Source organism: Mauremys reevesii, linkage group 2 (assembly GCF_016161935.1).
Source record: "Mauremys reevesii isolate NIE-2019 linkage group 2, ASM1616193v1, whole genome shotgun sequence".
In the NCBI taxonomy this organism is placed as follows: Eukaryota; Metazoa; Chordata; order Testudines; family Geoemydidae; genus Mauremys; species Mauremys reevesii.
The window spans coordinates 96,079,883-96,105,515 of record NC_052624.1 but is presented as its reverse complement, the minus strand read 5'-3'; the positions used below and the strand labels follow the sequence as shown (position 1 = coordinate 96,105,515).

Here is a 25,633-nt window from a genome sequence, read left to right as displayed (position 1 = left end):
AATCCAGATGTGGATTTTTTGAAAACAAGGTATAAATTAGCTGATTCAGACTTCTGTTCACAGCCTTGTGCCCAGATATTGCACTTTGTAATTTCAGAGATCAGTGAAGAATTAATTAATCTTCTATACCGTATGTACTATGCTATCTAGACAGAAACATAAGCTACCAGCAGTTGGCAGTTTTAACTCCTAATTACTCTGTGCTAAAAAAAAAAAAAAGTTGGAGATATACCTATCTCCTAGAACTGGAAGGGACCTTGAAAGTTCATTGAGTTTAGCCCCCTGCTTTTACTAGCAGGACCAAGTACTGATTTTTGCCCCAGCTCCCTAAGTGGTCCCCTCAAAGATTGAACTCACAACCCTGGGTTTAGCAGGCCAATGCGCAAACCACTGAGCTATCCCTCCCCCCTTAGGTGTTAAAACCTTAGTTATTTTGTGTGGCAAAATAAATTGCATTTATAAGCAATAGCCATATTATATAAAAAACAACATGGGAAATAGAAGAAACCCTACTTTTACTCAGGGCTAAATTAAGGCTAAATTAATTATGGGTATACACGAAGGGGCCTGGCTTCTGGAATCACATGATATTGGAATGTCAGCTTTCACCTTAAATGTTTCTAGCCCTCAAATATGGCCTGAGTGTAACCGATGCTTTGTCTGCCTGAGTTTGCAGACAGTCTGAAAAAATAGCTGTGAGAGTTGTTAATTGCCCCCATTCATCACAGTACAATGTTAAATCTGAAACCTGCAGCTCTGGGGCACTCCTCTGACAACATCCTGAGTTCTAGAAAGGACTCTGTAGGTAGGGGGCCCTCACTAATGCCACCTAATCATGGCTCTTATAGGGGTAATGGGGGCTGTGTCCTCCTTTCTCCAGTTGAACCTCAGTGCACCTGAAGATAATGGGGATGGTGTTCTGGAAAGGGTGGACAAGTATTCTGCCCAAAGAGGAGTGATGGTGGACTCTCACTAAACAACGATTCTGTGGGTGGCACTAGCCACTGTCATCCCAAGGAAGGGATGGGGTATGGCATGAGGATGGCATTAGTGGGACACGTGGGTTACGTGTATGGTAACAGATTCCCTTAATCTGATTCTGCCTTCCTCTGTTTGTATATTGTGCAGTCTTTGCTCACGGTGGTCAGCACTTATGAAAGTGAGTAGGCTCATTTAGTGGTACATTAACCAGCATGAGTAAGGGTGTCACAGTCTAACCAACATTATTTTTTAAAGCTGCTTAGGTGCCGCTGGATGGTCTCATCCTTTAGATCTTCTAGAGACAAATTTTCAAAAGCGAATTATCTAAATGGTGCCCATTGGCCTGCATATGAACGCCAATACACAAACTCAAACCCTGATTTGCGGGCACACATGTTAGAATCTTACTGCTTATTTTGCACCCATTTTACATATATATTTAATAATCTAGAATTGCAATATTTGTACTTTGGCTCGTATTTTGGTAACATGATGAAATCAAGTCCTCTGTATCTTCAGCACTACTTTCATCGTCTCTTCAACACAATTAAGGAAGTAACTTCAGCTAGAAAAATGTTTTCTAGAAGCCTGTTAAAATATGCATCCTTCACCTGTCTCATTATCGGGCAGATTGGATTCTCCCTCACAACTTTGCATACGCCTGAAAATCTTTCAAACTCATGAATAAACAACCTGATGCAAATATTAGTCTTAAAATGATGTGAAAATTTTAGCTAGCAATGAATCTTTCACAGAAAGAATGGACTGTCATCCATAGTATTCTACCAACTACTAAATGCCATCTCTAATGACATTGAATGTAATGTAACTGTCACTGGAAGTGGTCTATGGGCTCCTCCTCAGGGCAGCTCAGTACAAATTAATTCAAAGTGTCTGATTCGCCACTCATCTGCATTGTGTGTAGTCATTTACACTTGAGCAAACAAGAGTGTAAAATGCTACCAAATTGGAATGGTGGCATTTTATACCCAATGTTGACGAGTGTAAATGGCTGAACAAGGAGTGAGGTTGTGTTTAATCAGGCTGTAAATGTCTTCTCTGGAGGAGCAAGTCAGATTACTATATTTGGTAACTTCTTATAGTGTTATATATTATATGTATCTGTAACTATATATATCCTTAAACTGTAAAATGGAATTTTTGATTCCATAAGAAGCATTAATGAGTGTTTGAAATTTAATAAAATAAATAAAAATGGTAGTTGCTACATACAGTATTTATACAATAGCGTAACTTAATTAAAAGGCAACAAATAATATTTTTTGTAACCCCCTTTCAACCTAATCCATAATGAAGGGTGGTAAGGAAGGATGTTATACTCTCAAACTCTGAGGCTGACATTAACAACATTCAATATTTTAAAATGAAAAGTATGTTTAGCCCTTATGATTGCTCTGATATATATATTTTTTTAAAGATGGGGGCACTTTGTGCTAGGTACTATACATACACACAGTAAGACTGTAAGATTACAGTCAAAACAAAGTGTGGGAACTAAAAATCAAAACACAATATCATCCTTACACTTTCTTAACATATGGTACACTAATGCATCTATGAAAAGTAAATGTTAACAGCAGTATTTTTAAAAACAGCCTATAATTTGAGTCCTTTGATCGTCTGTGCAAATTTGTGAGTGCAAATGACTTAATTTAGACATTTAACTACCGGATTGTTCATCAGCTGGTTAGATAACTAAATGCTGGCATTTACACTCAAAATTCTGCATCAGGAACTGATGTAAGACTAAAGGTGCAGATACAGTAAAGGACTGGTTGAGGCTTATTTAAAAGTTGGCCTTAGAAATGAATGTCACTGCTTTTAATGATGATAATTAGATCTACGAAGGGTGAACGAGTTTAGCAGACAGGTGGCAGCCAAAGTTATGACATTAAATTTAACATAATATGGGGCTCCATAGCACTTGTAATGCATCTTTTCTTTCTAAACCAATAATGTTGTATTGAACTGTGATCCTTTCTTGACTCTCAAGTACAAAAACATATAATTTTGACATGGAGACTTTTGGTGTGTATTTTGTTTCTTTCATTCCTAAATATACTTAAAGTAGCAACAATATTGGAAATCTTAACATAAATATCTACCGGTCAGTAAGGACCTGATCCTACACTTATGCATACAAGTAACATCATACATGTGTAGCTTCATTGAACTCAGTGGGACTGTTAATGTGTGTAAAGTTAATCAAGTGTGTGTTTGTAGGATTGGGCCCTAACAGATGAATTTTCAACATGGGATTTTAGATCCACAGTGCCTCTTAATGAGTGTTGTTGCTAAATCCTTGTACTGACAACTAGCTGCTAATACATGGTTTAGTTCAGTAAGTTCTATTTAAAAACCTTTACCATCTGGAGTAGTTAATTTTACTGCAGTATTTATAGTATTTCTCTTTCTACACATAGTTACTACAAGTGCTACGTGGTAAAGGTAAATACCACGTTTTGGCAAACACCTAATGTTTTGATGATACCCATTGCAGTTTCAATTTGTATGGTAGATTATATAATGAGCAGAAAGACGCTTTACTCCAAAATTGTCAAATGCTCTGAAATCAAATAAACACTCCGTAAAATATTATACAACCTCTCTCTTCTTAACTACATTGCCTGGTTTAACAAATTCTGAAGTCCCTGCTCAAAGGCAGATGCTCAGCTGTTGTGAATTGTCATAGCTCCATTAACTTCAAAGGAGCTCTCACAGTTTACACCGGCTGAGGATAGGCCCCTCAGTCCATACTCAAACAAAACTGTGTGCTGTCCATGAGACATCAGGATTTGGTCCTGTGATTTTTAACTAATTATCTAAACTAGTGCCCTTCCTCCTTATAACGTTAGACTCTGTGGCTGATTAACGACTACACATGTTTTCAGATACCTCTTCACTCTAAAATATAATGTTTACAGATTTCTTCTGCATGCTTTGTTTGCAGTGTTGTTGTAGCTGTGTTGGTCCCAGGATATTAGAGAGACAAGGTGGGTGAGGGAATATCTTTTATTGGACCAATTTCTGTTGGTGAGAGAGACAAGAAGATGGTCCAGTAAAAGATATCTTATTCTTCTCCCCTCCTCTCCCTCGCCTTGTCCCTTTTGCATGCTTTGGCAGTTAGGCACTGGGGATGGCTGACTTTTAGAAATATTTTACTTGTCTGTGGAGAACATTTAGTAACTGTACTGACTGCTAAGCAAGAGGGAATCTGTGCCTGCAAACACAGCAAAAGCAACACATTAACAAGACTGACTTTTCTTCTTATATTCAGTGGTCAGTCTTTGGGAAAGCAGACAGCCCATTAGTGATCGGTGTGGAATTGCCCCTGGCTGTGTTTATTGGATTTTATTTGTTACATCTCAGTTTGTTCACAAAGGAACAGGATGAAGAAGGAGGAGGAAAAAAAAGATCAAACCAAATCAAACCCACAGCAAGTCACTGTCAACCAAACGGCCTGTTCTGTTGATTAAAGTGCAGAGCGTAGGCATGAACCTGGATGTTTGCTTCAGTGACTTCAACATCTTACAGGAGTAAACTGCTACAGATGGCAGTGGCAGATTTCATTCCAATGGATGCACACTATGTTGTCCATTCTGCCCTCCCCCAGCCCTACTAGGAAAATAAAAGAAGAAATACATTTGTAAATGCAAATAATCTTAAATTTAATAAATCAGACTGAAGAAAGCCTGAGGATTGAGTAATTTACTTCAGTGGAACAGAGCACAGCTTAGTTTGTTTTTGTTTTGTGTTGTTTTTTACATGTGAGAAGTAGGGATGAGAAACTCTTCTATTGTTTTCTGAAATTTAACTAGAGTTTGAGCAGCGAGGTCAAAGTGCAGTTATGGTCAGAAACAAACTTATTTAAAATACTGTCGTCTTCCTGACGAGCCCAGCTCCTCGTGTGTATTCAAATTCACATCAGCTGGCTTTACTGACTCATATAATTTTTTGGTACTGTTTACTCCAGTTAACCCTGCAGGTGAAGCTCAAGTCCCAAAAGACACAAACTAACAAAAAGACACAGGCCCAAGTGCAGATCAGTTTAACACTTTCCTACCTATTAAAATGTAGTTGTTGCTAAGAGTTTCTCAGGGCATTGGGTACAATGTCTACACTGTATTATATGCTCTGTAGATAGAGAATTTTTAGAAAAAAATTCTAGCAATAGCCTTGATGGGGATGAGGGGAGATGGGATCAGTTTCCACAGTGATCAGGGAAATTGTGCTGTACCCTACTAGGAAAATCTGTCTTTCAAGAGGGGTTTCAGCTTTAGTATGGTCAGTTTGTTTATTTAGATTTAAAATAATTAAAAAGATGCCTATCCAAGGTCTCAGATGCCTTAATAATACAAAATCCCAGCAGCATTAATCATATCAACCAGAACTCAGCCAGCTACCTACAGAAACTCCTCTCCAGCCCTGCATTGTTGTGGAAAGATCACTCTCAGCACTCTCCAAAACACCTACCAAACAGTTGTCTTGTCCTGGAAGGGTCACCAAATTTGGGCTATTTCAAAACTTAGGGAGCAGATTCTAGGGTCCTGGAGCCCTCCCAGAGAACACCTTGCCAGCCATCCTGTCTCATTTATAATGAAGGGGATCCAGCTCAAGTGCCCTGCTGACCATAGATGTGGCACTATGGCTTGGAAAGAGAGGGGCTACCTCCAGTAGCCTGGTCTCAGGACAATTAGAGCTTGTAGGTCATAAGCAACACCTTAAACTCCACCTGGAGACCAATGGACAGCTAGTGTAGTTCCTGGAGCTCTGGTGACATGTGCTCCCAGCGAGATGCCCCACTCAGTAAGTGAACTGCTGTGTTCTGCACCAGTTTCAGTCTTTGAATGGTTGCAAGGAGAAGCCCCATATAGAGCACATCCCTGTGTTTCTAATTTTGAAGTAATTAAGGCTTGGGTAACAGTGGCAAGGTCCGTATATGAAAGAAAAGGTCACAACCCGCTAGCCTGATTCAGATGAAAAGCTGACCGGCTTACAGCTGTAATATGGTAATGGAACAGCAGCGGGGAGTCTAAAATAACCCTTAAGTTGAGAATCCTAGTAACTGACTGTCGACATACTTCCTCAATCACAGGGACTGATACGACCTCTGCCATCTTCTCCCAGCTGCTCAGTCTTGTCTAGGTTAAGTTTCATCCAGCTTGCTCTCATCTATGCCCCAATCTCATCAAGACAATGACCGAAGAGCAGTACTACACCATCTGAGTTGGATAACGACACATACAGTTGGGCGTCATCAGCCTAATGACAACATCGCATCCCATGCCTCCTTACAGATCCTCATAATGGTCTCACTTATCTGGTTGGCAACAGTATTGATTGGCGTTTGTCTTGCTCGCTTGAAAAAGAGGACTTACACCCACTACTGCTAACAACATAAAGATACTCTTTGCTTGCTCAAGGAATAGGAGTTTATGGTTTTTGGAGAACAATATTGTATACATTATGTTTTCCATACATAATTATGCCAATTAGACAATGACTATACATAAATAGGTGTTACAGTTAATTATTGAAATTAGAATGTAGCAGTAGTACCATACCATTCCAGAAACTTCTAACTCTCAAAGATTGCATCCAATCACAGTAGCATAGCAACACGTAATATGCTTTAGCATCTTCTAGCTAATGCTCAAGGTGATTCATATGACCACCTGGCCTAGAACGTACAACAGATCTCACCTTTGTTCAGAATATTTGGCCAATTCTAGTGTGATGAGAGTTTTCACACACCTTTATGTTATGGAACTCCATTGCACATGAGATGTCATTGCAACCTTCTTGGTGCATCAGCTGCAGCTCTATGGCTGTATAAAACTTGAGGCTGAGAGTGCCGAGAGACTACCCTATGGCTATGTCTACACTTGGAACTCGGAGTGTGATTCCCAGCTTGATTAGACATACTCATGTTAGCTCTCATCAGCAAGTGCACTCAAACTAGGACAGGCAGTGGTGAGAGGAGGCACAGGTTAGCCATCCTGAGTATGTACCCCTGGGGTCTGGGGTGGTTTGTACTTGGGGCAGCTAGCATGGGCTCCCACACATTGCTGCCTGTGCTACTGTGGTTACCTTTCTATTTTCAGCATGCTAGCTTGATGAGAACTAGTGCAAGTGTGTCTCTCAAGCTGTGAACCACCCCTTCTGCCCCACACCCTCATGCTGATCTTCTTGGTAGTGTTCAGTAGCAATGCAGGTTATGCAAACCTGATTTACACAAATCCGTACTTACGGAAAAAGTTCCGTAAGCTATAAATAGGTTTTTTTGTTGTTGTTTTTTTGCGTAATGGTCGGGTATATGTTTCTGATGTATGCAAAATTGGAGTTATGCAAGGTGTTCCAGAATGGAACGCTTGCGTAAGTCAGGGAGAATCTGTATGTGCCACCTTCTCATAAGATGTTTTCATATCTTGTCCTGACACAGATCCCTGTGTTGGAACAGAAAAAACAAACCCAGCTCTCCCACGTGTTCATGTATCTTACTACCTGACAAGCCAGAAGCCTTGTCCAAGTCCTGACTTAGACATCCAAATTTCCCTGTGGTCTCTGCAGACCTCTTGCTGTCTAATTTTCACCGAGGTATTAACCTCGAAAGAGTGAAACTCCCTACTAAATATTTTGCTACATCCTTTATTTCTTGTCCCAAATGCCATTTTTGGTAGCCCAGACGTGTGTGTGTGTGTGTGTGTGTGTGTGTGTGTGTGTGTGCGTGTGTTATAATTAAGGTACATAGAAAATGGAGAATATTTGTCTGAGTTGCACTGTTGAAAATAGGAAAAAATATTGTAAACATCACTAGGCACCAGCATGAACTCAGCACTCATTCTGAACATACATTTATCTTCTGTCTCTGCAATTATGTGCTTCAGTGATACACTGTGTACTAGTTGTGGTCGTATTTAAAATGCCAGTGGTCCAATGGAACATCACTATGTTCCACCAGTGCACGGAAGCTGCAGTAGAGGACAGCAGCAAAAGGTTTCATAAGACTTCCATCTCCTACTCATTTATCAAATGTCAGCTGTACAGTAGTTAGACAAATACAATTGGCTGTTCACAGTTCTACACTATGCGGCTTCTCCCCATCCTCCACTCTTCGTCTCCCCGTGTGTTCATGTGTATTTTTGAAATGGAGCAATTTATTTTTAATGTATATTTTTAATAGGAACATTTCAGAACCCACAAGGCACTGTTTTCCTTTACGCCATGTTTAGCATTGTTTGGAGTGAGGAAGGAAAGAAGAATAGAAATAAATCTGCAAGGCTCAAATACATCCTTGATGACGCTGAGGAGTGAGAGAGTTTAAATTAATAGAGGGGAGGGAGTTTGTTCACACTAGCTGACTTATTGCTAGGTTAGAACCTAGAGCAAGAGACATTTTAACTAACCACGGGGGAGTCGTCTTGTCAAATCAATAAGGATATGGTGTCATTTTAGACACTTTATTTTTTCTTTAAACCCTTTTGTCTTCAGGTTAAACATATATTTGCAGTAGTTCTTGTCCTGGTGGTTTTTCTTGCTTTTTCTTTTCTTTTTGTATTGCCATAATTGTAAGGCATCTCTTCTCTGCTCAGTGCACCTAGGCAACTGAATCATTGATATGACTTATGTATGGACATAAAGAGGAGAATGTGCCCCCAAGCAAGACGCTTTCTGAAAAATGAACATGCAAGCCCTGTCTCCCACATTAAGGACATAAGGGCCCAGTCCTGCACTAATCTCTGGTGAGTGGATGCCTGCATCTGTGTGGAGTCCCAGTGAGTTCAATGGCATTCATAGACTTTAATCATAGAATCATAGACTTTAAAGTAAGAAGGGACCATTATGATTGTCTAGTCTGACCTCCTGCACAACACAGGCCACAGAATCTCACCCACCCACTCCTGTAATTCTGCCATGTGGAGTTCAATGTAGGATCAGGGACTAGGACTCCAGTTCAGCAAAGCACCTGAGCAGCTTCTTAAGTCCATTTTTATTTGGCAAAGTACCTGAGCACATGCTTAACTTTAAGCATGAGTTAAAGTCTCTTTAAGGTCAGTAGGACTAAAGCACATGCTTAAAGTTTAATTAAGTGTTTCAGGGATATGCTGACGAGTGATTGTTTTGTTAGCAATAGGTGATGCATCAGACAATTAGAGTGGTAGGAAAGAGACTTGTATTACGCATTCTGGATGCCATTGTTATATGCCGAGGCTCCGGAGTTTGAGAGCTAACAATCGGGATTCCATTTGCATTGCTGAGCCCCTTGTTGCCACACTGAACTGGGTCCGTTCTGAAACCTGACACTCTTTCTTCATTTTCCCTTATCCTGTTACAGGTGTAGTTTGTTGATTCATAGATTCCAAGGCCAGAAGGGACAACTGTTATCATGTAGCCTGACATCCTGTATAACACAGGCTGTAGAAATTCCCTGAATTAATTCCTGTTTGAATTAGAAAATATGTTTGAGTAAAGCATCTGCTCTTGATTTTAACAATTGCCACTAATGGAGAGTCCACTTGGTAAATTGTTCAAATGGTAAAAAAATTATGCCATATTTCCAGTCTGAATTTGTCTAGCTTCAGCTTCCAGCCATTGGATCGTGTTACACCTTTTTCTGCTAGATTGAAGAACCCTCTGTTACCAAATTTCTCTCCCCCATGTAGGTCCTTATCAACTGTAATCAATTCATCCACAACCTCCTCTTTGTTAGACTAAATAGATAGAGCTCCTTTAATCTATCACTATCAGACATGTTTTCTAACTCTTAAATCATTGTTGTGGTTCTTCTCTGAACCCTTTCCAGTTAATCAACATGCTTCTTGAATTGTGGATACTAGGACTAGGTACAATATTCAAGCAGCGCCAAATACATAGATAAATACATAGATAAAATCACCTCTTTACTCCTAACTTGAGGTTCCCCTATTTATGCATCCAAGTATAACAATGGCCCTTTTGGCCACATCATTGCACTGGGAGCTGATGCTCAAGTGATAGTCCACCTTCCCCCTCCCCCCCCCAAATCTTTTTTTGAGTTGCTGCTTCTGAGGATAGAGTCTCCCATCCTGTAAGTATGGCCTACATTCTTTTTTCATAGATATATATATGTCAGATTCCAGGGTGCAATCCAGAGAGGTGTGTCACCACCCGCCCTGCAACCTTCGGTGCCTCAAAGTGCTTTGCCAACCTGGGCCCGTCACAAATAGCATGCAGGTCACACCCTGAGTATATGTGGATAGCTGCAGCCTGCCAACAACACTCCAGTCACACTCTGGCTTCTACCAACCTCAGTTACCACTTGCAGAATGACCCCAGTCTTGAATTTTCCCAAAAATGTGTGTTCTGCACTGTACTTCCCAGCCCTCTCCTGGACAGTTCAGATATTAGAGGTCCATTGCCCTGGTAAGGGGTCAGTATTCAACAGTTTGCTTTTTAACAGGGGTTACCAAGCAGTTCAGTTTAAACACAACACTGGATTCATTTTGATTAAAAAATAAAACAAGTTTATTTAATTATCAAGAGATTTTAAATGAGAACAAGTATAAGGCATTAAAGTCAGAAATGGTTACAAGAGAAACAAAGATAAAACACTTTCTAGTAACTACAACTCAACAAACTCAACTTGCTTCAAGGTAAAATCTTTACCACATGTACCCAGCAACACTGCTAACCAGCCTTTCAGGATCTCTCCCAAAATCAAAGGGCTGGTTCCTTTGTCTTCTTAGGTGAAAGAGAGAAAGAAAGAGAGAGAGAGAGATAGGGAGAGGGGAAAAAAGATAACCCTGGGGGTGTTTTTCCTCCTCACTTGAATAGTCCAGACACCCTTTGAAATGTATTTTCCTGAGGATTACCCCTAGAAATAAAGTTGCTTTCCACTGTGAGGACGGAGACATGGAGTCTCATGGAGAAAGAGGTTCCATGTGGTAGCTTGCTAAAATGCAGATCAATCTGTTCCTGCCCCCCTTCTTTGCCAAAGAATGGCCACTTGACAGGTGACTGACAATCAGCTTTGGTGACACCTGGCTAGAGGCGTCAGCTTTTCTTTTGTGTTCGAGGAACAGGTTTACCCTACCCAGACTTGTCTGGTAAACATATTTCTGTCGTAATTTCAGCTTATGTTCATAACTTTACATGTCATGTTGCTACATACTTTTCACCAGGATATTATTGACCAGTGAGTTGTTAGTTTTTAGATGATGCCTCACAAGGCAAATGTTTTACAAAGATTATTACAATAGCGTGTGGGATGTGAATATAGAGTGTGTTCGGTTACAGTATATGTTTGCATTTGGCCATGTTAAAATGCATATTGTTTGGTTGCACTCAGCATACCAAGCAATCCAGATCACTCTGTATCCGTAGCCTGTCCTCTGCACTGGCTGCTTTTTGTGACCATAGTCTGACAGCAAGGGACAAGTAGTCATCCTCCGAGCTCTCAGACCCATGTGCTGTGGTGTGTAGTCATGCTAGGTAAGCATTTACAATGCTCCTTTCTTGAAGACACAGCAGGGTGTATCCCACTACAAAATTCCTCTGGCCTGCCCTGAGCTAAGCTGGCATATTTTGGATGGATGATTCTGTTAACCTCCATTCCTCCTTTTTCAAACCACCATGACTCCAACAAATAAAACCACGTATAGTGCTTGATCTTGTGAGCTGTTAAGAATTTTCCTGCAAGGTGCTGAATGCCCTTAGCTCTCATTGCTTTCAAATTAAGTAAACTTATGACTGCAGTGGAGCATGCAGTTATACTTACCTTTTAAGTAATGTGTCAGTAGCAATAAATAATAAAGAGGGAGTTAAGGGTGCTCAGCAACTCTGTGAAGATTTTATTACCTGATTTTTCAGAAGGACAACGCCAGTTCCCATTGAAGCCAATGGGATCTTCAGGTGCTCTGCACCTTTGAAAGTCAGGCTATTAGTTCTGAAATCTTGGAGTAGCATTTTAGTTTATATTGCATAGCTCATCAGTGACGGGAGAACCATTTCAAACATTAGCAAAAATAAACCCAATAGTTCTACTTACCGTTAACATTTCTTCTTGTCACTAAAGGGTAGGTTTTCAGAACAGAGAATTTTGCAGCATGATTTTTATTAATGATAATGGAAGTTGCTTGGCTGTCCCTGTGCAGAAAATTTCCCCCTGATGTATGCTTTGGGTAGTAGTTAGAGATGATGATAATCTATTCTACAATTTATTTCAAGTACTATATTTTTATTATTTGCAGGGTGGCACACTACATTAGAGGTAAGCATAAATGCATACATTATTGAAGTGATAGCCTCACACAATTTTATATTTTTCCTTAAATCATAACATTTCCAAATTAAATAATACTTAATGTTCTTGAATGTTAAGGCTATTCAAAGGCATTGGAAAGAAATTCATCTCCAAGACTGCCAAATATTAGGAAACAGCTTAACACTGTGGTCTATGCAGCACTTTCGGGTAGTCCACAGCAGGCTGGTCGGTCATACGCGTCCTGATTCAGCAAAGCAGTTATGTATGTGCTGAAGTGATTTGCTTGAATTGTGGCCAGAGTGCTGGTTCTCTCTCACATTTCTAACTGCTAAATCTCACTACAAGAAGCTAAAAGTACACTATATAATTTCCAAATATTGCTTTTCTGTGTAAGGTGTTACTGTTGCTGTCATTAAGAATTAGTAAACTCTTTGAGGCAGGGATCATCTTTTGGTTCTGTTTTTACAGTACCTAGCACAGTTGGGTCCTGGTCCAGGATGAGGGCTACCATGTGCTATTGCAATACAAATAATAATAAGGGAAGTTTTGTGATTGCAAGTGAAAGTGGCGGTAGACTGTGGGATCATGAACAGAAGTGGAAGTGTCCATAATCTATATTTTAAGATGTGGTTCACACTATGGAAAAATCGTGAGAACCCGTGCTTGTAATTCTGCTAAAAAACTATTCTCTGCAGCAGTGGTTCTCAACCAGGGGTATGTGTACCCCCGTGGGGACGCAGAGGTCTTCCTGGGGGTACATCAACTCATCTAGATATTTTCCCAGTTTTACAACAGGCAACAGAAAAAGCACTAGCAAAGTCAGTCCAAACTACAATTTCATACAGACAATGACTTGTTTATACTGCTCTATATACTATACACTGAAATGTAAGTACAATATTTATATTCCAATTGATTTATTTTATAATTATATGGTAAAAATGAGAAAAAAAGCAATTATTCAGTAATAATGTGCTGTGACACTTTTGTATTTTTATGTCTGATTTTATAAGCAAGTAGTTTTTAACTGAGTTCAAACTTGGGGTACCCAAGACAAATCAGACTCCTGAAAGGGGTACAGTAGTCTGGAAAGGTTGAGAGCCACTGCTCTGCAGGACATAACAGTACATTTATAGCATATGGAGTCTGTTAACCTTGGGTGACTAGTTCAAATACAGATGAAGGAGCTGTGACTGCAAGTTGCTGTCATCTAGTAGCTTTTTTGATGATGTGTTTGAAATTACAGTAACTCCTTGCTTAACGTTGTAGTTATGTTCCTGAAAAATGCAACTTTAAGTGAAAAGATGTTAAACAAATCCAATTTCCTCATAAGAATTAATGTAAATAATGTGGGGGTTAGGTTCCAGGGAAATTTTTTTCACCAGCAAAAGACTATATATATATATTGTTTATTTAAAACTTATACTCTGTGTGTGTGTGTGTGTGTGTGTATATATATATATATATACACACACACACACAGTATAAGTTTTAAATAAACAATTTAATACTGTACACAGCAATGATGATTGTGAAGCTTGGTTCAGGTGGTGAAGTCAGATGGTGGAAGAGGGAGGGATATTTCCTAGGGAATGCCTTACTGCTAAATGATGAACTAGCACTTGGCTGAGCCCTCAAGGGTTAACACATTATTGTTAATGTAGCCTCACACTCTACAGGCAGCACGAATGGAGGGAGGAGACACAGCATGGCAGAGAGAGACAGAGACACACACCATGTGTGCGTGTGTGAGAGACCAAGGGAAAGACAGAGACACACACCGTGTCTGTGAGAAAGAAAGACGCACATTGCCCCTTTAAGTACGCTGACCCCACTCTAAGTACATTGCCTTTTTAAGTAGATCAGCAAGTTGAGACAGCAGCTGTTGCCAGCAAGCTCCCTCCATCCTGAGCCCTGTGTCGTGTCCCCCCCAGCTCTGTGGAGATGGGGTACAGGAGCAGGGGACACCCTGACATTAGCACCCCTCTTCCCCTCCCCTACTCCCTGCACAGCAAGCAGGAGGCTCCTGGGTGCAGCTCCAAGGCAGAGGACAGGAGTTGCACACGACAATGGGAGGAGGGACAGCTGAACTGCCCGTCAGTTGATAGCCTGCTGGGTGGCTGCTGCAGAGGGAACTTGGGGTAGCAGACAGGGGAGCTGCTGGCCCACTCTGGTTCCAAGACCCCACCAGCTAGCCACAATGGGCTGCTCTTTCTGCAAGCAGTGGACAAAGCAAGTGGCTGCCAAACGTTATAAGGGAGCATTGCGCAACTTTAAATGAGCATGTTCTCTAATTGATCAGCAACGTAACAATGTTACTGTAGTTAGTTGTCTCAGCCCTTAGTGACCAGTTTCCATGTCTCAGACAATCTTGTGCATAATCTCAGTAGAGAATTGATAGATTGAATAGGCATGGAAACTGAATGTAAAACAAAAAACAAAAAATCAAATCTCCTGCTGTACCTGTTCTTAGGATGAACAGGACACGTCAGTCCTCACAGCTATCCTACTGCATCCTTTTCTAAGTGCTAAGTTCACAGAACACCCCTGCTAAAAACCAACCCTCATTCCCTTAGGGTAAAACTCACAACAGAGCAGCCAAAGAGCCCACTTTAGGGTTAAGTGGAAATATGGACTTCTGGACGGGCTGGCTGCCTGAAGGTGTTTGTTGTATTGTAATTGAAAGCAAACTGTACTGTACTCTGTCTTCAAATGTTCATGTCTCCAGTGTTAACATTTATTTTAAAAAGGTTCATTGCACACCATTATATGCTAAAGGAGCTACATCACAAGGAAAATCAATAGTAGGAAATTGTAACTTTGAATTAATGATACAACTGAGTAGTTATGCCAGAGTAATTTATTTAAGAAAACCACACTGTATTTTATTATAAAATGACTTCTAAAGTGATTTTTTTAATTGTATGAAAAGGCATTTTACTCTTTAAGTTAAAGTTTGAAAGTGAGTTAGGAAAGGCCCCGTCCCAGTTCTGCAAACACTTCAGACTCAACATGATGCTCACTAGCTTTTTTGAAGCTACGACCTGAGGGGTGGGCCTTGTCTTCTAATCACCTGTTCTCTGAGGCCAACATTAAATGACCAAACTGTGTAAAGGAAAGACTGAACTATTCCTGGGTGTTTTTGTTCTGAATCTGAGATAGTTACAAATTTGTAACTTCAGGGAAAACCACTTGTGGATTTTGAAGAACTGACACCTATAAGACCCCAAGGCTGGAGTTCGGGTGACCTCTGGAAAGCTTTTTAGCATGCATGTAGGTTTTTTTATTGTTTAAATATGTTCTTTCTGTAATACTTTCACCTTAAGAATAAATGTGTGTGTTTTTAGAGAGCTGTGTCATAATTTGCAACTGCTGGCAATTATAGCTGTTGATAGCCTACAGAGAGAAAGAAAAGTGCATATACAGCTTACATTTCCTCAGTACACATCCTCGACTCCCTTTCCAGCCTGGGATCATTCTTTCACTGTTCAAGTCTTTTTCCTCCAGGTGTTGAGATGGAGTAGGGGAGAGAAGCCACATGATGATATAATTCTCCCTCTTTTATACTTTCTTCCAGCTGTTACAAAGATCCTTGCTGTGACGTGGGGGCCAGGCAGGTTCCATTGGTCAAACAGTTTTTATTGCATATGTGCCTTCTCTAAGGAGCCTCTTTGATAGTGGCTTGTGTGTTGATAACCCATTAATGAGCGTCTGGCCAGTGATGGCTACTCCTTTGTTGTAACTGAAAGGCTGGCTCCGGGTGTTCCCAACCTCACAACATATTGCAGTAACACATATAGCAATACTTCATAACTTCACATATAACTATAGTACATACAATCCAACAGGATATTAATGTTCAACAGATCAAGACATTTAAAACAATACCTCACAAGGCATACTTTGTACAAAATATCATAATTATATGACAGTGGTGAATATGGGGGTTCCAGGGTGCTGCTTTGAGGTACAGACTGTCACAGAGAACAGGGTTTACAGCTGAGACTCCCAGGCAGAGAGAGTTGCACCCCTGCAGGCCAGATTTAGATGCCTATCTCTGAGGGAGGCAGCAGGACTTAGCAGCTCTCCTGGGCTACCTTAGGCAAGGAGCCACCTGTTTTTTTGTGAATCTCATTCTGAGATGCCTGTCTCTCCCCATTCATTGTGTAGAAAGCCTAGATGGCTAACCCTGATTTTGTGAATCCCAGTGCTTTTCCAGGCACCTAAAAGATAGTCATGGTGATACTCATTTAAGTTACTTTGTGGATCTAACCCATGGTGCGTGTCTTTTGCATCCTTCAGGAATGCTGTACCCTTTCAAAGATTTTCCTCCTTTGTTTGTTTCTGTATGTTTTGGGGGAAAGAGAAGAAAGGAGAAGTTACAATAACCTTGTGGTTGGGCACTCAGGCCGTTTGGTGCCCCCTGCGGGGGATTCTGAAGCCGTGCTCTAGTCCAGCGCCCAGTGGTGTTTCTAGGGGGAGGCAGTGGCCTGGGGCTTGGAGGGTTAATTTTCAGCCAGAGTTCACATGCCTCTCAGGAAGGTATGCCTATCTTTGAGATAATTAGGTGAAGCTGAATCCATTTGAAGTCAACATTTTAAAAAGATGTATTTTTGCCAGAAGAGAGAAAACTATGTAGCAGCATAGGCGGCAGGCTATATGTGTGTGTGGTGCCCGGGCTCCAGGAATATTCAGGGCTGGGTGCCCTGCTCCAGCAATATTTGGAGCTAGGTCTCTCCCCCGGCCCTGCCTGGATCGGGCTCCGGCCCCCGCGGGTCTCCCCCTCCTCCCCTGCCGCGTCCCTGCCTGGAGCAGGTCCCAGCCCCCGCCTGCCACCCCTCCCCCCCCCGCTGCGCCGCGTCCCTGCCTGACAAAAAGCAGAGCGCGCCTGTCCCCTGTCTGCTCTGTGCTGCCGGCAGAACTGTTGTCTGCTGCCCTGGGGTCCTAGTGCCTGCCCTCCACTAATGGCAGGGCAGGCTGCCCTTACCCTGCCCTCGCCCTGAGCCTCCCCAACGCCCCAAACCCTCATCCTCAGCCAGAGCCCTCATCCCCCCGCACCCTAATCCTCATCCCCAGCCAGAGCCCACATCCCCCCGCACCCTAATCCTCATCCCCAGCCCCAACCCTCATCCCCCCGCACCCTGATCCTCATCCCCAGCCAGAGCCCTCATCCTCAACCCCAGCCAAAGCCCTTATCCCCCCGCACCCTAATCCTCATCCCCAGCCCTGAGCCCCCCCCACACCATGAACCCCTCATCCTCAGCCCCACAGCCCTCACCCTTGCACTATTTCCTATCTCCCAATTCCCTCCCTGAGGGTGCAGCCCTCATGCCTTCCTATGTCCCCACCCCCAGCCCAGAGCCTGCACCCAAACTCCATCCCAAAGCCTGCACCCTGCACCCCAATCCCCAGCCCAGGATCTGCACCCCAGACCTCCCCCCCACAAGCCCCCTCCCAGAGCCTTAGGCAGGTGGGGGTGGAGTTTGGGGGGGCAGAGTTGGGAGGCGGGTTCTGGGCACCACCAAAATTTCTACAAACTTGCCACCCATGTGTAGCAGTATTGATCAGAAGCCAAAGCAGTGTGTTCTAGGGACACAGCAAAGCTACTTGTTTCTTGAGTTTACTGTTTGTAAAATTCCATGGATGGAAATTCAACTAGCAACAGTTTCTTAGTATCAATTTGGGTTAAGCCAGACTCTCTGGGGTAAATTGCTACCTGGAGAGGATGTGTTTTGTTTCGCTTTCTCTTGTAGTTCTGCTCCTAGCCCCTCAATATGTCTTTTGAAACATCTATGTTTCAATGTTATGAAACATTTAATGGCTAGAAAAACACTGCAGCTAGTAATTAGTGTAAGGAATTAAAGCATAAGAAAACAGGTGATCATAAATGACAGTTTTTCCCACATTAAAACCTCTGGATTGTGTGTGCTGTTGAGCAAGATTAATTATAAAACAGCTAATGATCTATGGAAGGCCATAGAAGTAAATGTGAGATATCATATGATGCTCTTCATAACGACTGTTTTTTCTTCTTAGGTGGGGTGAAGGGCAGGAATTGACTTGTGAGGGGACCATTTTTTACATCCAGAGTAAACTTAGTTTTAATAGCCTCTCTGCATTAGCAAGTAGGAAAGCAGGGAAAAGAACAAAGTATAGGAGTTGACCTTTGAAGTTTCTCAGGCTTCTGAGATCTTCTAATTAGTATACCTAGACTCAGTAGCAAACTAAATTGCTACCAGCTTTATTGCACAGGTGTTCTTTGTCTGAATAGAACAAACTAGGAGTCCAGTCCTATTTCCACTGAAGTGAATGAGCCTGATTCTTTTCTCACTTACACTTGTGTTGAAGTCAGTAGAGCTATACTGTTGAGAATGAGAGGCTCAGGTGTAGAGAGTTTTAGGATTGACTGCAGTCGGTGTGCAGGAGCATTACCTAAAACATGGTGTGTCCAGCTCAAATATACAGGAGTCTTGGGTAAAACTCAGACAGCATAGGGGATTGCTAATTTCCCTGAGAACAGGTTGGATTTGCTTTTGTTGGGAATGCTGGTGGCTGTTTTGAAAGAGGGTAGTTCTATGCTGAATGCTGTGTAAAACAGTATCACATCCAGACCCTGCTGAAAAACAACTTTCAGTTATTAAGAACAATGATGGCAAATAACTATTAAGTCTTTAAAGAAAAAAAATCTAATAAAACCAGTGCAGAAGATTTTTATGAGCTTTAATCATGTGGGAACTTTTAAAGAAGATGTGTTATTCTGTTAAGATCAAGTGGGAGAAAATTTTCCTGATGTGGTGCTAAATTTCTTTAAGGACCTTTTTAAAATTTAATTTAATTTTTTAAGTTATAAGCTAGTGAGTGAATTTATGTATAAATCCTTTGAAAAATCATGCTGACCTCAAGAGAAAGTTACAGAATGGCCCAATCCCTATTTAAGGCTGAAATTAGTTTTGAAGTTATCTGTGGAACAGTAACTAGCACTTTCATAATGCTATCTTGCCTTTTCATCTCTCTTGCTATTGTATCTAAATTTAAATTTACAAGATTTTAGTAAGGGGGAAAACTACTTTCTTCAAAACCCTTAAATGATACTTTGTATAGCACAGGTAAAGTTTCATTATACATTTGAAAATAATAATGGAGTTTACAAATCTGTTTGATGCACTTAAAAGCTATACTGGGGAGAAACCAACCCATTTAAGGTAAAATAAATACCCTAAAATCTCCATTCCTCTGTTGTTTACAGCAAAGACAATGAGACTTTAGAAGACATGCTTTTAAGAATTTAATTTACATTAAATTCTTATGGATCTTTGCCATTCTTTTTATTTTTTATTTTTTTTTAGGAGATAATGTTTCCAAAACCTCAGGCATAGATAATATTAGGAGTACTTATCACTGGCAAGTTTAAAAACAAAAAAAAGGAGGTGGGGGGTAATAGGGAACCATAATAAAATAGAAAATCAGTAATAACTTAAACAAACCACCTGAAAAACCAAATGATCAGTTGCCAATATTAATACAGTGTGTCCTCTTCTCCATAGATATTTAGAGAGAAAATAAATCCAGCATCTCGTACAATGCATCCGAGCACACCACAGCAGGAAGAAGATTAACCAAACTGTCTTTATTCAGCACATTTCTAATGTACTAAACCACTAGGAGAATGAAAGCCAAATTAAATGGATTTTCATGTAACTTTTATTTGATTAGCTATTTTTTGTGTATGGGTGCAATGTATGGAACAGATTCCTGAGTGCTAAATTGGGCAACAAATTATCTTTAGTGGCTGCCAGCCCACAAAAGCTCTAAAGGCTTCATGACATCTGAAGGTGCAGAGGGCTAATTCAGATCCCTTGAGGTAGATTTAAAATTAACTTTCTATGTGCTGCTTGCCAACGTAGAAGCTCACACTTAGGCCTTTTGTGGTTTCCCTCTCCTATCAAGTAATCCATTATTCTTTCAAGCCAATGCAAGCAGAGATATTATGTTGGATTCCACTTGCTTATAATGTCTTGCAACCCTTGGATAAAAGAACAAATTCTGCTAAATGTCTGACACCCTGAAACTATTATTGCTGTTAGCAAAGGAACAAGATTCTAAGAGACTAGACGGTACGGTATAATGAATTGGTTTTTAAGCTGTTTTGTTGATGGCAGTGTATTTAAATTATACAAACAAAAAGGATATTTAGAGCCAATCTTTCTTAAAATATGCATGCACAGCTCCTGCTGAACTCTATCTGGGAGTTGCATGTGTCTATGTAAAGGTGTAGTATTTGCCCCTTAGAAAAGAGAGAACAGCAGTTTATTAGACCTGTAGCATGTTAAGCTAGGGGCTTACTATTAATTTTGGATGTAGACTATTTTATAACCTTGTTTCTTTTCCTTTGAGAGAGGAATATTCCTCCCCCATTTTTTTTTTAAATTTAAGAATATAAGATGCCTTAATTTTTCATTTTACTGTTCATGCTTTTCTTTCAGCTTCTTGCCTGATTACATCAGCGGTGACTTTGATTCCATTAGGCCTGAAGTCCAGGAATATTACAAGGTCAAGGTAAATTAAATCCCTTTAATGTATTTGCACTGGTTTTTGTTAAAGCATGATGGGTCCCAGCTCATTAGTGAGAAATCCTTACCACCTATTGGTCATCCTCAGTTCCTCTTGGCTTCTGAGGAATTTGACCAGGCCTTGTGTTATATGTGAGTAGCTCAATACAATTTAATAAGTAATAATGTATAGAAAAAACAAAGTGACTTTGATACAGTTGGCTTTTAGTTGGGAATTTGCAGCATCACCTCAACATGGTAGAGATGTGTAGAGATTTTCTTGACAAGAAACTACTGTGAACTTTCTGAAAGTCTGAGTTTGAAAGGCACCCACATAAGCTCTACAGATATTTTCAGAAATGTGATTTTTTTCATGGGTTATAATATTTTATCCTTCAAGCAACAAACAGTATGTAAAGACTTTTTTGCTGCTGCTTTCTCGATAGCATATTGAAACAGAGAGTCCTGCACTGACTAGCTCTGCACTTGACTAATACAGACTTCAATGGGACTTCTGGACAGATCCCTGCATATGTTAATTTGTAGCTAACACAGCCAGCACATTTTCCACCAACACAGTTAATATTAACACTTTCCCTTTTCTTAGGTCTTTGCCTTGGCTATTTAGAGTCACCACATCATGTTTAGAATCACTATTCTTAAACTACTGTACATTAGTGAGAATGGTGAGTGAGGTACAATCTTTTACTGGACTGCACATAACACTTTAGCAGTCTGTTTGTCTGGGACTTCGTGTTCTGAGTCTCAGAACCTCAGGCCTAAGAAAACTGACCTTTTGGAGTAACATCTGTGAATTTGCAGAACTCTGCTTATAAGCACCGCAGGCACTAGTTACAAACATGCTAAATAACTGAGTTCTGCATGAGGTGGGTAACTTAGCCTCAGAAACTCACAGATTTGATATTTCTTCTTTGGGTTTCAGCTGTATAGGAGAACATACACAAGGACGTTCCTATTGAGACTGAAATGGAAAATAGCTAATGGCCCAATTCCCCTCTGTTAGTTCAACTGGAATATGCTACCACTCCAGGCCCAACACGAGTTCTTGCTTAAGGCACAATGGATATAAGGTGCTTTGTTGGCATTGCCTTCTGATCGAAGAGCTCCCTTCTGATCATGAGTTTTCATGTGTTGTGTACCTAAGACCTGGAGTTTCCATCTTCTAACAATTTGTGAATCTGATGCAGATTCAGCAACTAAATTAATTCCTAAGAGCTCATGCTTAATTGGTTAATGTTTGCAAAGTGAAGTTTTAAAAAATGTTCTTTGTGCTAATTATTAGTGTTTATCTGACTCATTCTGTCTAAGTAAACTGCTAATTTCAAAGTGTAGTGGGAGATCAGGCTTGAAGAGTGTTACCACAGAGAATATTTGACTTAATAGTTGGTTGTACATCGTGCTGTAAATTACACATTGGTAAGTGGGTATAGCTTACATGCCGATGGGTTCAAACAAGGGACTGCTGTAATGTAGTGGTGGGGTTGGTGAGGGAGAACTAGTAGGAGAGTGTTAGAAGGTGTATGCTATATCAGGGGATGTTGCACCTTTTTATGCCAGTTCCTTTTCCTGTTATAATTTATATGATAAAAGGAATGTTTTAAGCACTTAAAGGATATTAAGGTTTATAAGGACTAGCCAACATAAGTTGGTTTAGCATGGTTGGTTTGTTGACAAATCTGTTTCCTTCTGTGACAGAGTTGCTGACCTCCTGGATGGGGGTAGTAGTAGATATGATCTATCTTGATTTGAGTAAAGTTTTTGACACAGACCAATATGACATTCTCCTAAGCAAACTAAGAAAATTTCTATAAGGTGTATGCACATCTGTTTTAAATACTGTACTCAGAGTAGTTATCAATGGTTTGCTGTCAAACTGGGAGGATGTATCTAGTGGGGTCCCACAGAGCCCAATCATGGGTCTGGTACTAGTCAATATTTTCAATAATGACTTGGATAATGGTATAAAGACTAAAATTTGTGGATGGCATCAAACTGGGAGGGGTTGCAAGCACTTGAGAGGACAGGATTAGAATTCAAAACACTCTTGACAAACTGGAGAATAGTCTGAAATCAAGAAGATGAAATCCAATAAGTGTAAATTACTTCACTAAGGAAGGAAAAATCAAATGTACAACAAAATGGGGAATAACTGATTAGGTGGTGGTCATGCTGAAAACAATTTGTGGGTTAGTGGATCACAAATTGAATGAGCTAAACAGCATGATGCAGTTGCAAAAAAGACTAATATTCTGGGGTGTATTCACAGGTGTGTCATATGTAAGACATGGGAGGTAATTGTCCTGTTCTACTCTGTACTGATGAGGCCTCAGCTGGACTACTGTGTCCTAAAGTATAGCACCCAGAATTGGAAAGATGTGGATAAATTGGAGAGAGTTCACAGGAGAGCAATAAAAGATTTAAAAAAACCTGGGCGTGTTTAGTCATCAGAAGAGAAAAGAGAGGGTGTGGGGGAGGATGTATTAAGGGATGTTATCAAGAGGACTGATCAATTGTTTTCCATGTTCACTGAATGTAGGACCAGAAGTAGTGGGCTTAATCTGCAGCAAAGGAGATTTAGGTTAGATATTAGGAAAAACTTTCTACCTATAAGGGTAGTTAAGCTCTGGACTAGGCTTCTAAGGAAGGTTGTGAACTCCCTGTCATTGGAGATTTTTAAGAACAGGTTGGACAAACGCTTGTCAGGCATGGTCTAAATGTATTAGGTCCTGTGTCACCACAGGGGTGGCTGGACCTGATGACCTCTCAAGGTCCCTTCGAGCCCTGCATTTCTGTGATTCTGTGACTTAGTCCACTCTGAATTTTGTCCTATGTACCATTCAACTCTGAAAAGTGTCTGTAAGCCTGTAACTTTGTATTTGTGATGTAAAGCTAGCAAGTAGTTCAATGTGATTGTATGACTGTAACTGAGGGCATAATCTAACCTGAAGAATCTGTGCTATTGGTGGTGGTGCCTGAGCCAGAAAAGACACCGCTCGACTTGAGAACCTTTGAGGGTGTGCTTGGCTGAGGGAAAGAAACTTCAATAAAAACAAACAAACAAAAACCCTGAAATAATTTGGTCTGAAATTCAGATGTAAATGTATGTAATTTTTCTGTCGGGGTCAAAACAGTAGGGTTTGACTAGTACTCCACACTCTTATCTCCTGCTACAACATTTGGGCTAGTAAAGGACTAGCTGTAGTTTGCTCAGTTCCGATAGCCGTCTCATTTTGTTTACAGTACACCTATGAATCACATAAAAACAGATGATGCTTACCCAGATACGTTAGGACAGGTCCTCAGCTGGTGTAAAATGGCAGTTTCCTTTTTAAATCAGTGGAGCGACACTGATCTGATTTCAGTGAAGCTAGGCTGAATTATACCAGTTAAGGTTCTGCTCCCCTATATGTAGGGCCCTACCAAATTCACAGTCCATTTTGGCCAATTTCACAGTCATAGGATTCTGAAAATTGTAAATTTCATTATTTCAGCTATTAAAATCTGAAATGTCACGGTGTTGTAATTGTAGGGGTCCTGACCCAAAAAGGAGCTTGTGACCCCCTCACAACTTATTGGGGGTGGAGGGGATTGCGGTACTGCTACTCTTATTTCTGCACGGGTGCTGGCAAAGGTGCTGCCTTCAGAGCTGGGCAGCTGGAGAGTGGTGCCTGCTGGCCAGGAGCCCAGCTCTGAAGGCAGAGCCCCCACCAGCAGCAGGGCAGAAGTAAGGATGGCATGGTATGGTATTGCCACCCTTACTTCTCTGTTGCTGCTGGCGGGCTGCTGCTCTCCAGCCGCCACTCTCCTGTTTCCACTGAAGGAAGCGCAAAAGTAAGGGTAGCAATACTACAGCCCCTCCCCGATAACCTTGTCTCCCCCCCCCCCCCGCAACTCCTGTTTGGTCGGGACCCCCAGTTTGAGAAACGCAGGTTTCCCCTGTGAAATCCCTATAGTACAGGGTAGAAGCATACAAAAGATCAGATTTCAGTCCGTCACACTTTTTCATTGCCATGAATTTCGTAGAGGCCTGCCTATATGCGCTCCACTGCTCCATATTATTGGTTTAGTTTGATTTGAGGTGGTTTTTTGGACATTTTAAATGGGAAGACAACTGCTACAAAAATAATTGATCTTTAACTTTCCCCTTCCTTTGAGCTCGGCTTCTACAGCATGAAATAAGAGACTGGGATGAACAAGATATCAAGGCATATAGATAAATTGTTAAATGAAACATTTATATTAGGAAACCGAGTGAATGATTGCAAATGGGAAAACGGAGCAACTTTCGTTGCTCTGCATAGATGGATAAAATTGTGAAAAATCTACACCCCTGAGCGATGCAGTTATACCAGCCCTAAAACCCCTGGTGTAGACAACGCTACGTTGATGAGAGGGTTGCTAGTGTCAACATAGTTATCGCCTCTCGTGGAGGTGAATTAACTACGCTGATGGGTTGGGGGGAGCTGTCTCATTGGCAAGTCGTGTTTTCACTGAAGCACTACGCAGGCGCTGCTGTGCTCGTTTTGAGGGTAGACATGCCTTTGGACAACTGTATGGGTTCATATGGAGCAAAGTTAGGCTACCACCTGAGTGCTTTGGAGAATCCCACCCTATGTGCTTATCAGACGCTAAATGGTGGAAAAGTTTGTATGATACTTAATTTATATGTCATATACTCCTGATATACTTGCTAGATAAAGGGCAAGTTGTGTTCAAATATTTGAAGGTACTGGTCCGAAACAAATTGTCATTTTGCTAATTTACACCAGCAGGTAAGTTTGTTCATATTTGTAAAACAAGCTACATTTCTCTCTGGTTT

General features: G+C 41.0%; 1 protein-coding gene across 17 annotated transcripts in view; it reads left to right on the top strand.

The window, feature by feature from the left end:
* Positions 1-25,633, top strand: part of TPK1 (thiamin pyrophosphokinase 1) — a 476,657-nt gene that overhangs the window by 210,374 nt on the left and 240,650 nt on the right. For 14 of the 17 annotated variants that reach the window (XR_005593748.1, XM_039523066.1, XM_039523063.1 and 11 more), the window contains exon 5: positions 20,728-20,800. Coding sequence is in view for 14 of the 17 variants with exons in the window: in XM_039523066.1 (XP_039379000.1) it covers positions 20,728-20,800 (73 nt within the window). In the remaining 3 variants the exon portion in view is untranslated. Of the gene's footprint in view, positions 1-18,563; positions 18,687-20,111; positions 20,359-20,727; positions 20,801-25,633 lie in introns of those variants that run through there. The other 3 variants (XM_039523061.1, XR_005593750.1, XR_005593749.1) reach the window with 3 other exon arrangements.